This window comes from Saccopteryx bilineata, chromosome 1 (genome assembly GCF_036850765.1).
Source record: "Saccopteryx bilineata isolate mSacBil1 chromosome 1, mSacBil1_pri_phased_curated, whole genome shotgun sequence".
In the NCBI taxonomy this organism is placed as follows: Eukaryota; Metazoa; Chordata; class Mammalia; order Chiroptera; family Emballonuridae; genus Saccopteryx; species Saccopteryx bilineata.
Genome location: NC_089490.1, coordinates 152112202 through 152125679, shown reverse-complemented (window position 1 = coordinate 152125679; position 13478 = coordinate 152112202). Strand labels below are relative to the sequence as shown.

General features: G+C 42.2%; 1 protein-coding gene across 2 annotated transcripts in view; it reads left to right on the top strand.

Moving 5' to 3' along the window:
• The window catches only part of VAV1 (vav guanine nucleotide exchange factor 1), a 71987-nt gene extending 59549 nt beyond the window's left edge, over positions 1-12438 (top strand). The window contains exons 24-27 of one of the 2 annotated variants that reach the window (XM_066274277.1): positions 2374-2461; positions 4202-4316; positions 9981-10129; positions 12138-12438. In XM_066274277.1, the coding sequence (XP_066130374.1) occupies positions 2374-2461; positions 4202-4316; positions 9981-10129; positions 12138-12191 (406 nt within the window). In that variant the 3' untranslated portion in view covers positions 12192-12438. Of the gene's footprint in view, positions 1-2373; positions 2462-4201; positions 4317-9977; positions 10130-12137 lie in introns of both variants that reach the window. The other variant, XM_066274268.1, reaches the window with a different exon arrangement.
• The last annotated feature ends 1040 nt before the right edge of the window (positions 12439-13478 follow it).

The window sequence follows — 13478 nt, the reverse complement described above, 5'->3', positions numbered from 1 at the left end:
ATTTCACATTTGTTTCTGTGGGATTCACCAACAAGTTAATTTCTTTTTTAGGTCAAAAATATGTTTAGGTTAATTCCTTAGTTTCCCAGACTACACAGGTGGGTTTAAGTTCAAACCCCTGAGAATGGAAAGAATAAAATGGAATAAGCATTGCCTAGATACTCAATATAGAGCAGGAGGCTGTGAGGGGAGTGGGGCCTCTGCACATCTTGTGCCTCAGTTCTCAGAGCTGTTATTAAGTTGCTAACCTGTTGCTAAACTCAGCTCGAGGCTGAGCCATAAACATCCTAGGACAACTGCTGCCTGGACACATTTGGACCTATCCTCTTTCTCACTCCCTACCCCCCTTGCATATTTAAACTAACAGAGTCCAGTTAACATAGCCAGCGGTCCTTCATTTGCAGGAAAGAAAGAATTATACTTTGGGAGTTTTGCCTTTATAAACGCTGCCTTTCTGTTGTTGCCTGGAACCCAATTTTGGTTCATAACTGAATAACCTGTGTCTCAAAATAAATGCCTTTTGTTCTTTATTACAGCCTGGACCTCTCTTTGGTTGACACACCAAACCTACATGAGAGCAGGCTGAGGCTATGAATTTGCAAGGGTCACTTTTTGTTTTGGGGCTGAAACAGACAAGCTTCTTATTGTCCATACTGCCTGATGGGTGGTGTTCTCTCACCCACCTCTTTTCCTGAAGGCATAGCTTCGTAACAGTCCAGCCTGACGGGGTATGGGCAGGTCTCAGGCCCACTCTCCACCCTATAGGGGCCCAGCAGCTCTTCTGTCTCTGTGATAATTGAGACATAAACTTCTTGGTTCCCAAGATCATCAAATTCCTTAGGGTAGCAGTTCATGCTTACTGCTTAGTTTTTAGTTTTGTTTTCATTTTTGGCATCTGGGCATTTTCCTTACTTTTTTGAGAACTCGGCACTTTAATCCTCAGCATTTCTAGGGGTTTTCTGTAGTGGGAAGAAGCATGGTTTTCTAGTTCTCCATACTGGCGGAAGTGACTACCTTTTCTATGTCCTTACTGCCCTGTGGTACAACATGATGGTGACAGTATAGGTCTTGTCCCATCTCGTCTACAACAGTGAGTTTCAACCCTTTTCATATCATGGCACAAACCAGTGGTGGGATTCAACCAGTTTGCACTGGTTTAGCAGAACCAATACCTAATTTTTTGTTGAGTTTGGCAAACCAGTTAAAATGGCACTTGTAATCAGGTTTCTCTCTAAGGTGGGTGCCTGGGCAACTGCCCAATGTGGAAATCACAAATTCACATTCCTTACTCTTTTTTAACATTCAACTTTGCAACAGCATATCCTAAGCACCTGCAGTAATGTTCATTCTGTCCATAGGTGAAAAAAATTTGACATAACTATGCTTATAATTTTTATTTATTCATTTCATAAAACTCATTATACCTTTGATGAAATACTACATTTTAATTCCCTCGTGTTTGTTAGTTCAGTAAATGAACATATAATGTAAAGAGAAAAAGTGCCAAACAACCAGGGGTGACAAGCTGTCATTTGTTTCAGCTTTGTGTTAGGCCCAAAATTCTCCCGAGATATTATGAGTGTGCTGGTGTTGCCCCCACCCCCAATAGTGAAACCAATAGGAAGCTAGGACACAATGAACCAATAGAAATGTAGATTTCAAAGGTTATCTTATCACTCATTTCGGAAGCCATGGAAGTTTTAAATGCATGAAATAATAAACTACCTTAAGGTATATCTTTTTTTATACTGAAAATGGTCGTTAGGGCAGAGAACTCGTTATTAAATTATTTGAATCCCACCACTGACATAAACTATAATTACTAAAATTCTGCAGCACACCCAAAATAAATCTTTTGCCAATCTCACAAAAAGATAGGTATAATTTTGATTTCTTCCCACTGGATGGATGGCTATTGTGTTTACTGTTGTTACTTTTTATTTGACATTCTAAGGGAAAAGAGGTCAGTGCTACTGACTAAATAGTCAGGTATTGCATGTTTTAAAAATTCTTGCAGCACACCGGCGGAAAATTGCTGTTTTAGAACACCCCTTTCTTTACAAGGTCTCTGACTTGTCAACAACCCTGAGTGTAGGAAGAGGATTCCTGTTCTTTTGGAAAGAGCTGAAGCCTTAGAGGAAGAAATGAAGAAACGAAGGCTTAGAGCAGAGAAGGCCCCAGAGAAGGAATCCCATTGGGACTGCAGGAGGCAGCTTCAGTCCTTGGGCTCCAGTGGTCACCCTGTCCCTGAAGTAGCCAAGATTGCCTTTTCCATAGTTGGGGGTGTAACATGGGGCTGAAGCTTGGCTGAGGATGGGACTGGGTCCCCAGCCTTAGTGTTCAATGACCATCTGGTCCTCTCACTCTTTCCAGGTATAATGTTGAGGTCAAGCACATTAAAATCATGACGGCAGAAGGACTGTATCGGATTACAGAAAAGAAGGCTTTCCGAGGGCTGACGGTAAGGGCCAGTCTTCCCTAGTCACCAGACTCCTAGAATCCAGGCAGGACCTGCCCTGAAGCTCCATCTTGGGACTCCCTTCCTCTTCCCCATATTCACACTGGCTCCTCCAAGATTATTTTAGATCAATTGGTCTTAAGTTCAATCCCCTAATGAGCAATAATGATGGTGATGATGGTAATAATAATGATGACAATAACAAGTAACAGTAGCAGGTATTTACAGAGTACTTAGTGCCAGACATGGTATAGGTGGGACTCTAGTTAATCCCCTCAATTCACTCTCTGAAACTGAAGTTTATATCTTATCTAGTATCACAGAAGAGCGGAATCCCTGTTTCTGTCAGACTTCAAGATTTAGCTCTGCCTAATCTGTGTCATGATCATCTGAGAATTCAAATGCCTTTCAAGTGCCTATTGATCTAAGGCACATGGATCTTTCCCATGGTCTGTGGATCCTTAAAATCAAGAATCTTGCACATGCCCACTTTTTTTTGGAGGGGGCGTTATTTCAGATTTCACCTGATCTCACAGGGAGCTAGTCTTCAGTGTTTCAGCTCAGCCCGGGAAAAGCAGTCTTCAGTCTTTGCAGAAAGGGAAACTGTGCTCCCAGAGCCAGAGGGGAACAGGCTTATATAGACAGAAGTCCTCCATCCCTGGTCCCTGATTAGTCTGCCCTCATGTAAATGAGGACTCTTACTAATCTTTGTAGTGCAATTGATCCAAAAGCCAGTGTCCTGATTGGTTAGAATAGAGTTGCTCTGGTTGGTTGGAGCTGCACAGCTCTGATTGGATGGGGAAAGCCTCAGTCCTATTGGTTGAGGTAGGATTCTAGGAAGTCCTTTATAAGGGCTGGCTCAGATGGCAGAAACAGTGCAGGCTGGCAGTTCAGTGCAGAGGCAGGTAGTTTAGTGGAGGCTTCTTCCTGAAGTGCAATTTACCCAAGAGGACCCTGTGTGGAAATGGCTGCTAGGCTCTGTATTTCGTATAAAACTTGAGCCCATTTAGCCACCAGGAGCCTGTCTTAGTGGGTATTTTTTTTCTCAGGGTTCACTTTGGCAACTTTGGAGTCTAGAACTCTAAAACTCAAACATCTTGTTTTACAGAATGTATTAGTTATGACTTGCTTGATTGTTTACTTATTAGAATCAGCTTGAACATTTTTGTAATAAATATTCCTAAGTGTAATAAGTCTGGGACTTGAATTTAGATCAGTCATATTTCAGAAGCCAGCTCTTAGCCACTATACCCCACTGTTTCTCCTGAGGCTGAATTCTGGATCCCTCTTTTTCCAGCTAGAGGACCCTGTACAGGAACATGGCTTCTCTGTGACTCAGTTTCTGCATTTATGAGATGGGATACTATGAACTTATTCACTTATTAGGATTATTAGGAGATATTGATGACATTTGCTTTCTGGCCAGCATATATTATTATAATAATTAATTGATTTTGGTGAGCTGGTCATTAGGCAAGTTGATTATTGTGTAAATTTATCATGAAGCAAATTGGTTATTAAAGGAATTGGCTTTAGGCAATGTGGTCTCTTCCCTATAAAATGATCCTGGCTGTGCAGAAAAGGAATGAGCTTCCCATCATGGGGAGTATTCAAGGAATCATCTGCCAGGGAGACCAGAAGGGGAGCCTGTTTCACATGAGAAGTTGGATGTGTCTCCTTCTAGGCCTCTTCCCTCACGGGTTGGCCTGCTGGTATAGCTCTGTCCTGCTGTCCTGCTTCCAGGAGCTGGTGGAGTTTTACCAGCAGAACTCCCTAAAGGATTGCTTCAAGTCACTGGATACCACCCTGCAGTTCCCCTTCAAGGAACCTGAGAGGAGAGCCATCAGCAAACCAGCAGGTAGAATGCCTCAGGCTGAGGACCTGCAGCCCCAGCTTCTTCCTATATCACGGAGGGAAAGTTTGGAAATACCATGAACATTGCTTCCAGTGGGGATGCAGAGGTCATATCTGTGAGTCAGCAGGGACGCTTCCTAGTCCTGTTTGTTCCTTTGCTTTTGAGTGGTTTGCATACTCATTTGCTTGTATGGAAGGTGGGTCAGGGATTATTACTTTATATTGAGAAAGATGAGGACACTAGGACCAGAAGGGTCCTCACCTGCACCTTTTAAGCCTATATTTATGTAACAATATCAAGGATTAATTAGTATCCACATCCACAGCCTTCTCCTACAAAAAGGCAAGTCTTTTAGTGCACTTTAACTTCCCTTTTCCTTTGTATCTCTCACCCGCTAGATTTGTTGAAATAATCTGAAATGTTGGATATTGTTTGCTATGAATTAAACTAATTATGGCATATATTTTAGGAATCCTTTCATTACAATTGAACTTAACTTGAAAATACAGAATTAAGAATTATTTAGACTATATTTCTTGTTCTCCATTTTCTTTATTTTTAAAATTCCTTATTTTGATTCTAATTTTATTTTTCTGGAGTGTATTCTGAAGTACATTTTCCTGAAAAGCCACACGGGTTTTGTAGTGTCTGAATTTTTTATATTCAAAATTTTTTTTAAAGAGATATTTAAAAAATTAATTATTATTAAACTGTTTTATTACTGAAAGGCAAAACCTACATAACATCAGAACTCCAAGACAAAAACTGTCTCTATTCACATCACCAAATCAAATAAATGTTTCTATCTGCCTGCACATTACTAATTTGTCCTGGCATAGATATGAATGTTTAATCTTAGCATATTTGCAGAAATACTACAAATTAATTACAGTATCACATATTGTACTATGAAAAGTTTTCTGAGTCTTTTGCCCCTTGCTTATCTTTCTCTCATTCCCTCTCTTTTTCAACCTTTGGCTCTTCTTAAAATAATATTTAACAGCTTAGAATGAATTTTCCCACACCATTTCTCTGTCCGTAAAGTCATGGTGCACTTTTGACCGGTCACAAGAAAGCAATAAAAGATGATAGAAATGTGAAATCTACACCAAATAAAAGGAAAACTCTCCCAGTTTCATACCTATTCAGTGCAGTTTGATGTGGGCTCATGCACAGATTTTTTTTTTTTTTATAAATTTTTATTAATGGTAATGGGATGACATTAATAAATCAGGGTACATATATTCAAAGAAAACATGTCTAGGTTATTTTGTCATCAAATTATGTTGCAAACCCCTCGCCCAAAGTCAGATTGTCCTCCGTCACCCTCTATCTAGTTCTCTGTGCCCCTCCCCCTCCCCCTAACTCTCTCCCTCCCTCCCTCCCATGTCCTCCCTCCCCCCCCACCCTTGGTAACCACCACACTCTTGTCCATGTCTCTTAGTCTCATTTTTATGTTCCACCAATGTATGGAATCATGTAGTTCTTGTTTTTTTCTGATTTACTTATTTCACTCCTTATAATGTTATCAAGATCCCACCATTTTGCTGTAAATGATCTGATGTCATCATTTCTTATGGCTGAGTAGTATTCCATAGTGTATATGTGCCACATCTTCTTTATCCAGTCTTCTATTGAAGGGCTTTTTGGTTGTTTCCATGTCTTGGCCACTGTGAACAGTGCTGCAATGAACATGGGGCTACATGTGTCTTCACGTATCAATGTTTCTGAGGTTTTGGGGTATATACCCAGTAGAGGGATTGCTGGGTCATAAGGTAGTTCTATTTGCAGTTTTTTGAGGAACCACCATACTTTCCTCCATAATGGTTGTACTACTTTACAGTCCCACCAACAGTGAATGAGGGTTCCTTTTTCTCCACAGCCTCTCCAACATTTGCTATTACCCGTCTTGTTGATAATAGCTAATCTAACAGGAGTGAGGTGGTATCTCATTGTAGTTTTGATTTGCATTTCTCTAATAACTAATGAAGCTGAGCATCTTTTCATATATCTGTTGGCCATTTGTATCTCTTCCTGGGAGAAGTGTCTGTTCATGTCCTCTTCCCATTTTTTTATGGGATTGTTTGTTTGTTTGTTGTTGAGTTTTATGAGTTCTTTGTAAATTTTGGATATTAGGCCCTTATCTGAGCTGTTGTTTGAAAATATCAGTTCCCATATAGTTGGCTGTCTGTTTATTTTGATATCAGTTTCTCTTGCTGAGCAAAAACTTTTAATTCTGATGTAGTCCCATTCATTTATCTTTGCCTTCACTTCTCTTGCCATTGGAGTCAAGTTCATAAAATGTTCTTTAAAACCCAGGTCCATGATTTTAGTACCTATGTCTTCTTCTATGTACTTTATTGTTTCAGGTCTTATATTTAGGTCTTTGATCCATTTTGAATTAATTTTAGTACACGGGGACAGGCTGTAGTCGAGTTTCATTCTTTTGCATGTGGCTTTCCAGTTTTCCCAACACCATTTGTTGAAGAGGCTTTCTTTTCTCCATTGTGTGTTGTTGGCCCCTTTATCAAAGATTATTTGACCATATATATGTGGTTTTATTTCTGGGCTTTCTATTCTGTTCCATTGGTCTGAGTGTCTATTTTTCTGCCAATACCATGCTGTTTTGATTATCGTGGCCCTATAATATAGTTTAAAGTCAGGTATTGTAATGCCCCCAGCTTCATTCTTTTTCCTTAGGATTGTTTTGGCTATTCGGGGTTTTTTATAGTTCCATATAAATCTGATGATTTTTTGTTCCATTTCTTTAAAAAATCTCATAGGGATTTTGATGGGAATTGCATTAAATTTGTATATTGCTTTGGGTAATATGGCCATTTTGATTATATTTATTCTTCCTATCCAAGAACAAGGAATATTTTTCCATCTCATTGTATCTTTTTCGATTCCCCTTAACAATGCTTTGTAATTTTCATTATATAGGTCCTTTACGTTCTTTGTTATGTTTATTCCTAGGTATTTTATTTTTTTTGTTGCAATCGTGAAGGGGATTATTTTTTTGAGTTCGTTTTCTAATATTTCATTGTTGGCATATAGAAAGGCTATGGACTTTTGTATGTTAATTTTGTATCCTGCGACCTTACTGTATTGGTTTATTGTTTCTAATAATCTTTTGGTGGAGTCCTTCGGGTTTTCGATGTATAGGATCATATCATCAGCAAAAAGTGATACCTTTACTTCTTCTTTTCCGATATGGATGCCTTTTATTTCTTTGTCTTGTCTGATTGCTCTGGCCAGAACTTCTAGCACCACGTTGAATAAGAGTGGAGAGAGTGGACAACCCTGTCTTGTTCCTGATTTAAGGTAGAAAGTCCTCGGTTTTATGCCGTTTAATAGGATGTTGGCTGATGGTTTATCATATATGGCCTTTATCATGTTGAGATATTTTCCTTCTATACCCATTTTGTTGAGAGTCTTAAACATAAAATTGTGTTGTATTTTATCAAAAGCCTTTTCTGCATCTATTGATAAGATCATGTGGTTTTTGTTCTTTGTTTTGTTGATATGGTGTATTACGTTAACCGTTTTGCGTATGTTGAACCATCCTTGAGATTCTGGGATGAATCCCACTTGATCATGATGTATTATTTTTTTAATATGTTGTTGTATTCGGTTTGCCAGTATTTTGTTTAGTATTTTAGCATCTGTATTCATTAGAGATATTGGTCTGTAGTTTTCTTTCTTTGTGCCATCCTTGCCAGGTTTTGGTATGAGGGTTATGTTGGCCTCATAAAATGTGTTTGGAAGTATTGCTTCTTCTTCAATTTTTTGGAAGACTTTGAGTAGAATAGGAACCAAGTCTTCTTTGAATGTTTGATAGAATTCACTAGTATAACCGTCTGGGCCTGGACTTTTATTTTTGGGGAGATTTTTAATAGTTTTTTCTATTTCCTCCCTGCTGATTGGTCTGTTTAGGCTTTCTGCTTCTTCATGACTCAGTCTAGGAAGGTTGTATTGTTCTAGGAATTTATCCATTTCTTCTAGATTGTTGTATTTGGTGGCATATAATTTTTCATAGTATTCTACAATAATTCTTTGTATTTCTATGATGTCTGTGGTGATCTCTCCTCTTTCATTTTGGATTTTATTTATTTGAGTCCTGTGTCTTTTTTCCTTGGTGAGTCTTGCCAAGGGTTTGTCAATTTTGTTGATCTTTTCAAAGAACCAGCTCCTTGTTTTATTGATTTTTTCTATAGTTTTTCTGTTCTCTATTTCATTTATTTCTGCTCTGATTTTTATTATCTCCTTTCTTCGGCTGGTTTTGGGTTGTCTTTGTTCTTCTTTTTCTAGTTCCTTAAGGTGTGAAGTTAAGTGGTTTACTTCGGCTCTCTCTTGTTTGTTCATATAGGCCTGAAGTGATATGAACTTTCCTCTTATTACTGCTTTTGCTGCATCCCAGAGATTCTGATATGTCGTATTTTCATTTTCATTTGTCTGTATATATCTTTTGATTTCTGCGCTTATTTCTTCTTTGACCCATTCATTTTTTAGAAGTATGTTGTTTAGTTTCCACATTTTTGTGGGTTTTTTCCCCTCTTTTTATGCACAGATTTTTTAGGGCTCCTTAAGTAGCTATCCCATATAGCCTCTACAGACTCGTCACTGACTGATGTCCTACCAGAACGGGGTTTCTCCACCAAACTGCCGGTTTCCTTCAACTGCTTATCTCACTGAGTAATGTTATTCCTATGTGGTGGTGCTTCGTTATAAACATGCCAATATTCACGTTGCACTTTGGTCACGGATTCGAATTTAGCGAGCCACAGAACACAGAACACACTGAACTTTCCTCTGTACTGTCCACATCTCGACTGGCATGGCCGTGGGCTGCTCCGCTGTATATATGGTGTTACATCATCATCTGCACATGTGCACATGCTGCCACATCATCCTACAGAAACTGGGAGGGTTTTCCTTTTATTTGGTGCAGATTTCACATTTCTATCTTCTTTTGTTGCTTTCCTGTGACCAGTCAAAAGTGCACCATGACTTTATGGACACACTGTATACTTAAGTCATTTAAAAAATTATAAATGGGCCCTGGCCGGTTGGCTCAGTGGTAGAGCGTCGGCCTGGCGTGTGGAAGTTCCGGGTTCGATTCCCGGCCAGGGCACACAGACGAAGCGCCCATCTGCTTCTCCACCCCTCCCCCTCTCCTTCCTCTCTGTCTCTTTCTTCCCCTCCCGCAGCCAAGGCTCCATTGGAGCAAAAGATGGCCCAGGCGCTGGGGATGGCTCCTTGGCCTCTGCCCCAGGCGCTAGAGTGGCTCTGGTCGCGACAGAGCGACGCCCCAGATGGGCAGAGCATCGCCCCTGGTGGGTGTGCCGGGTGGATCCCGGTCGGGAGCATGCGGGAGTCTGTCTGATTGCCTCCCCATTTCCAGCTTCAGAAAAATACAAAAAAAAAAAATTATAAATGGTATTATTTTTCTAAATTTGAATGCTGGTTGGGTTGCAAGGATGATTTCGGCAGTAGAACTGTGTCCCCTAATAGCATGGGGCACCGACACTCTGCATGAAGAAGCATTGAAAGAGCCTTCATCCTGGTGTTACCCTCCTGAAACCATTATTCTCCCACTGCCTGTGCATGCTGGGCCGGTGTCTGCCACAGGCCTGTTTACCAACTCTGCTCTCCCCTATACAGTAGGAAGCACCAAGTATTTTGGCACAGCCAAAGTCCGCTATGACTTCTGTGCCAGGGACCGATCGGAGCTGAACCTTAAGGAGGGTGACATTGTCAAGATCCTTAACAAGAAGGGGCAACAAGGCTGGTGGCGAGGGGAGATCTATGGCCGGGTGAGTCGGGCGGAGCTGGGATTCCAAGCATCCTTGCCATAGTAAAGCTCTGTTGGAACTGTGGGCTGGAGAAGGTGGGGAGTGGCTCATGTGAAGGTCTTCCCTGGTTAAGGGGAGGGAGGAACACAGAAATTTTATTCATTAATGCAACTTGCATTTATTTACTGAGCACCTACTATGTGTTAGCTATTCCACTGGGTGCCAAGGAGATAAAAATGAGCACAGTACAATCACCGCCCTGAGACTCATAGTCTGGTGAAGAGGACAAACCAGTAATTAAGCAGTTACAATGCTGAGTGGTCAGAATTGCAATGGGGAATCACAGGGACGCATGAGAGCCCCAGTGTGACCCCTGACACACCCTCGGAGCAGGTCAGCACAACTTCTAGGAGGCCGAGCTGATCAGTGAAGGTTTTGTGTCTATCATGTTCACTGTAGTATCATCAGCGGCTGGAGTAGTGTCTGGCACATGGTAGGTGCTCAATAAATATTGAATGCATGAAGAGACCCAGTTGGGATTAACCACTTTTTCCTTACCTTTTTTCTTCCTTTTTTGCTTACCTAAATTCAGACTGTGAGGGACCTCAAGATTTCTCAAAAATGTTTGTTTCTGCCTGGTTTTTATTTTGTCTTACAAAGGCAGAGAGTCTTCGTTATTTCATCTATTGATGAATCCTTAGCCTTGAGAGTACTGCCTCACTCGTAATGGCTTCTCAGAAATAATTGTTAAATAAAGACAAAGAAATGGGTTAGGAGCTTACATTCTGAGGGGAAATATATATGAAAAAGTGACCTGGACAATTGCTTGTGTGAAGAGTTTTGTTAAGAACCATGGAAAGTATGGTTAGTGTGCAGAAGACAGTTAGGGTTTGAGAGAGCCTTTCGGATTGTTTAGGAAGGTCTGAGCTGTAAAGCATTCATCTCTCCATGCATCCACCCACCCACCCACCCTCCCACCCACCCATCCATCTGTGCATTCATCTGTCCATGCAACCATCTATGCATCCATCCATCCATGCATCCATCCACGCATCCATGCATCCACACATCATCCACCCACCTATCTATCCACCCACCTTACTATCCATCCATTTATCCATCCATCCATCCATCCATCCACCCACCCACCCACCCATCCATCTGTGCATTCATCTGTCCATGCAACCATCTATGCATCCATCCATCCATGCATCCATCCACGCATCCACACATCATCCACCCACCTATATATCCACCCACCTATCTATCCACCCACCTCTCCATCCATTTATCCATCCACCCATCCATCCATCCACCCATCCATCCGCCCACCCACTCATCCATCCACCCACCCACTCATCCACCCACCCATCCATCCATCCATGCACCCGTCCACCCTTCCATCCATGCATCCATTCATCCATACATTCATTTTCCATCCATGCATCAATCTATCCACGTACTGATCCAACTCTCTCTCTTTCCTTCCCTCCTTCCTTCCCTTCCTTCCTTCCTTCCTTCCTTCCTTCCTTCCTTCCTTCCTTCCTTCCAACAAATATTCTTTAAGCATCTACTGTGTGCCAGGAACTAGGCTAGGCTCTTGGCACTTAGTGGTGAATAATACACAAAAATCCCTGCCTTGTGGAGCTAACGTTGCAGTGTGCTTTTATGTGTTTATGGGGCAACCAACAACAAACCCATAAATAATAACATATAATCAATTAGATGGCAATTAGTGCTGTGGAGAAATTAAAGTAGAAAGGGGGCTAAAGAGTGTTGGGGTGGGCAGGGTTTGCAATTTAAAATAGAATGGTTAGGAAACCCTTGCTTATAAGGTGATATGTGAGTAGAGAGCAGTAGAAGGTGGGAGGGGGTCAGCTGTGTGTACATCTGAAAGGTGGATTTTCTGGGGTGGGAGGTATGGCACATGCAAAGGCCCTGCCGTGGGAGGAAACCTGCCTGGTATGTTGAGGAACAGTGGGAAGAACAGTGTAGAAGCTGCTCTGACCCCCTCCCCATCTCTTTCTAGGTTGGCTGGTTCCCCTCTAACTATGTGGAGGAGGATTATTCTGAATACTGCTGAGCTCTGGCACACTGGTAGAGACAAGAAACTGCAGGCTGTGGGCCCAGGATGAGCAGGCTGCACGGCCAGGGGCTGTGACAGGCCCCAGTCGGCTGAGAATCCGAGATGGACTGTGGAGGGCCTGCACCCAGTCGACAGGGCTCCTGGGGTGATGCCCTGCCATGGTTAATTTATAACACACTGATTTCCCCTTGGGGCTCCTTGAGAAGGTGAGGCTCAAGGCAATTGCTTTGAATAAAATGATGAATGGAGGGACTGGTATTGTTCAGAGTCCCTGCGAGGGGAACCGGGGCACAGGCAAACCCACCTTCCAAACCCTGACTTCACCTTCCTCTGCATTTGAAATAAGACCTGAAGAAGGAAAGGGAGCAAGAAAGAAGTTTACACTCACGGGTTCTGGGTCACAAAAACATAACTCTCATTTGCTTTTCCTAGAGTAGAACTTAATCACTATCTGGAGTCCCTCTTATTTTGCTTCATGGCAGAAACTTCATCTCAGTTGAGTCTGGGTCTCTCTAGTCAGTTCTCCCCAAGATCATGTTGTCATTCTAGGGGCTCTGGCTGCTGGGGAGACCGCTGGGCCTGGCGGTCATCTTCATCACCCTGCTGCTGGCTGAGATGTCATTGCTTCTGCCTCACTGTGGTTCCTCAGTGCCTTCCACATCCCTCTTTGCATATTCAAGACATCTGGCTGTTTTCCTTAAATGCTGGGTGGAGACTCTGTGTCCTGGATTACCTGGACAGGCCTGGCTATTGCCCTGGTGTGGTTATTACCTTTGAATTCTCCAAAGCATCCTGGGTGGGATGATAAATGAAATGGTTACTGTCTCAGGTTGGACTTTCCAAAGCAGAGCTTGAGACAAGGATTTGGGTTGGGGGGTGGTGGTAAAATTTACATGCGAGGTCATCATTCCAGGAAGCTTCCAGAAGGGAGTAAAGCAGATAAGGAGGTGAAGGAGCCAAGACAAGGTGCACTGATGAGCAGGTGACAGCTGTGGCAGTGGAGCCTCACTCTTGTTGAGGACTCCTGGGAGTTGAGGGACAAAGGAGCTGGGGCATTTGTTCATCAGCTTCCATCAGTTACTGCTTAAGGGATACTGGTAGGTAGGCAGTGCCTGCCTTGGTGGTCAGAGGGCCACAGGCATTTTTGGAGACATTGACCTGTATGGACGTCATCAGAGCTGGGGAGCTATGAGTATGGTGCCAACAGGGTCTGCTGCCCTCTCCCTGAGAACAGAGGAACTGCAGGCATCACCCCCCTTGGCAGCCATCTTTACACAGTGGACG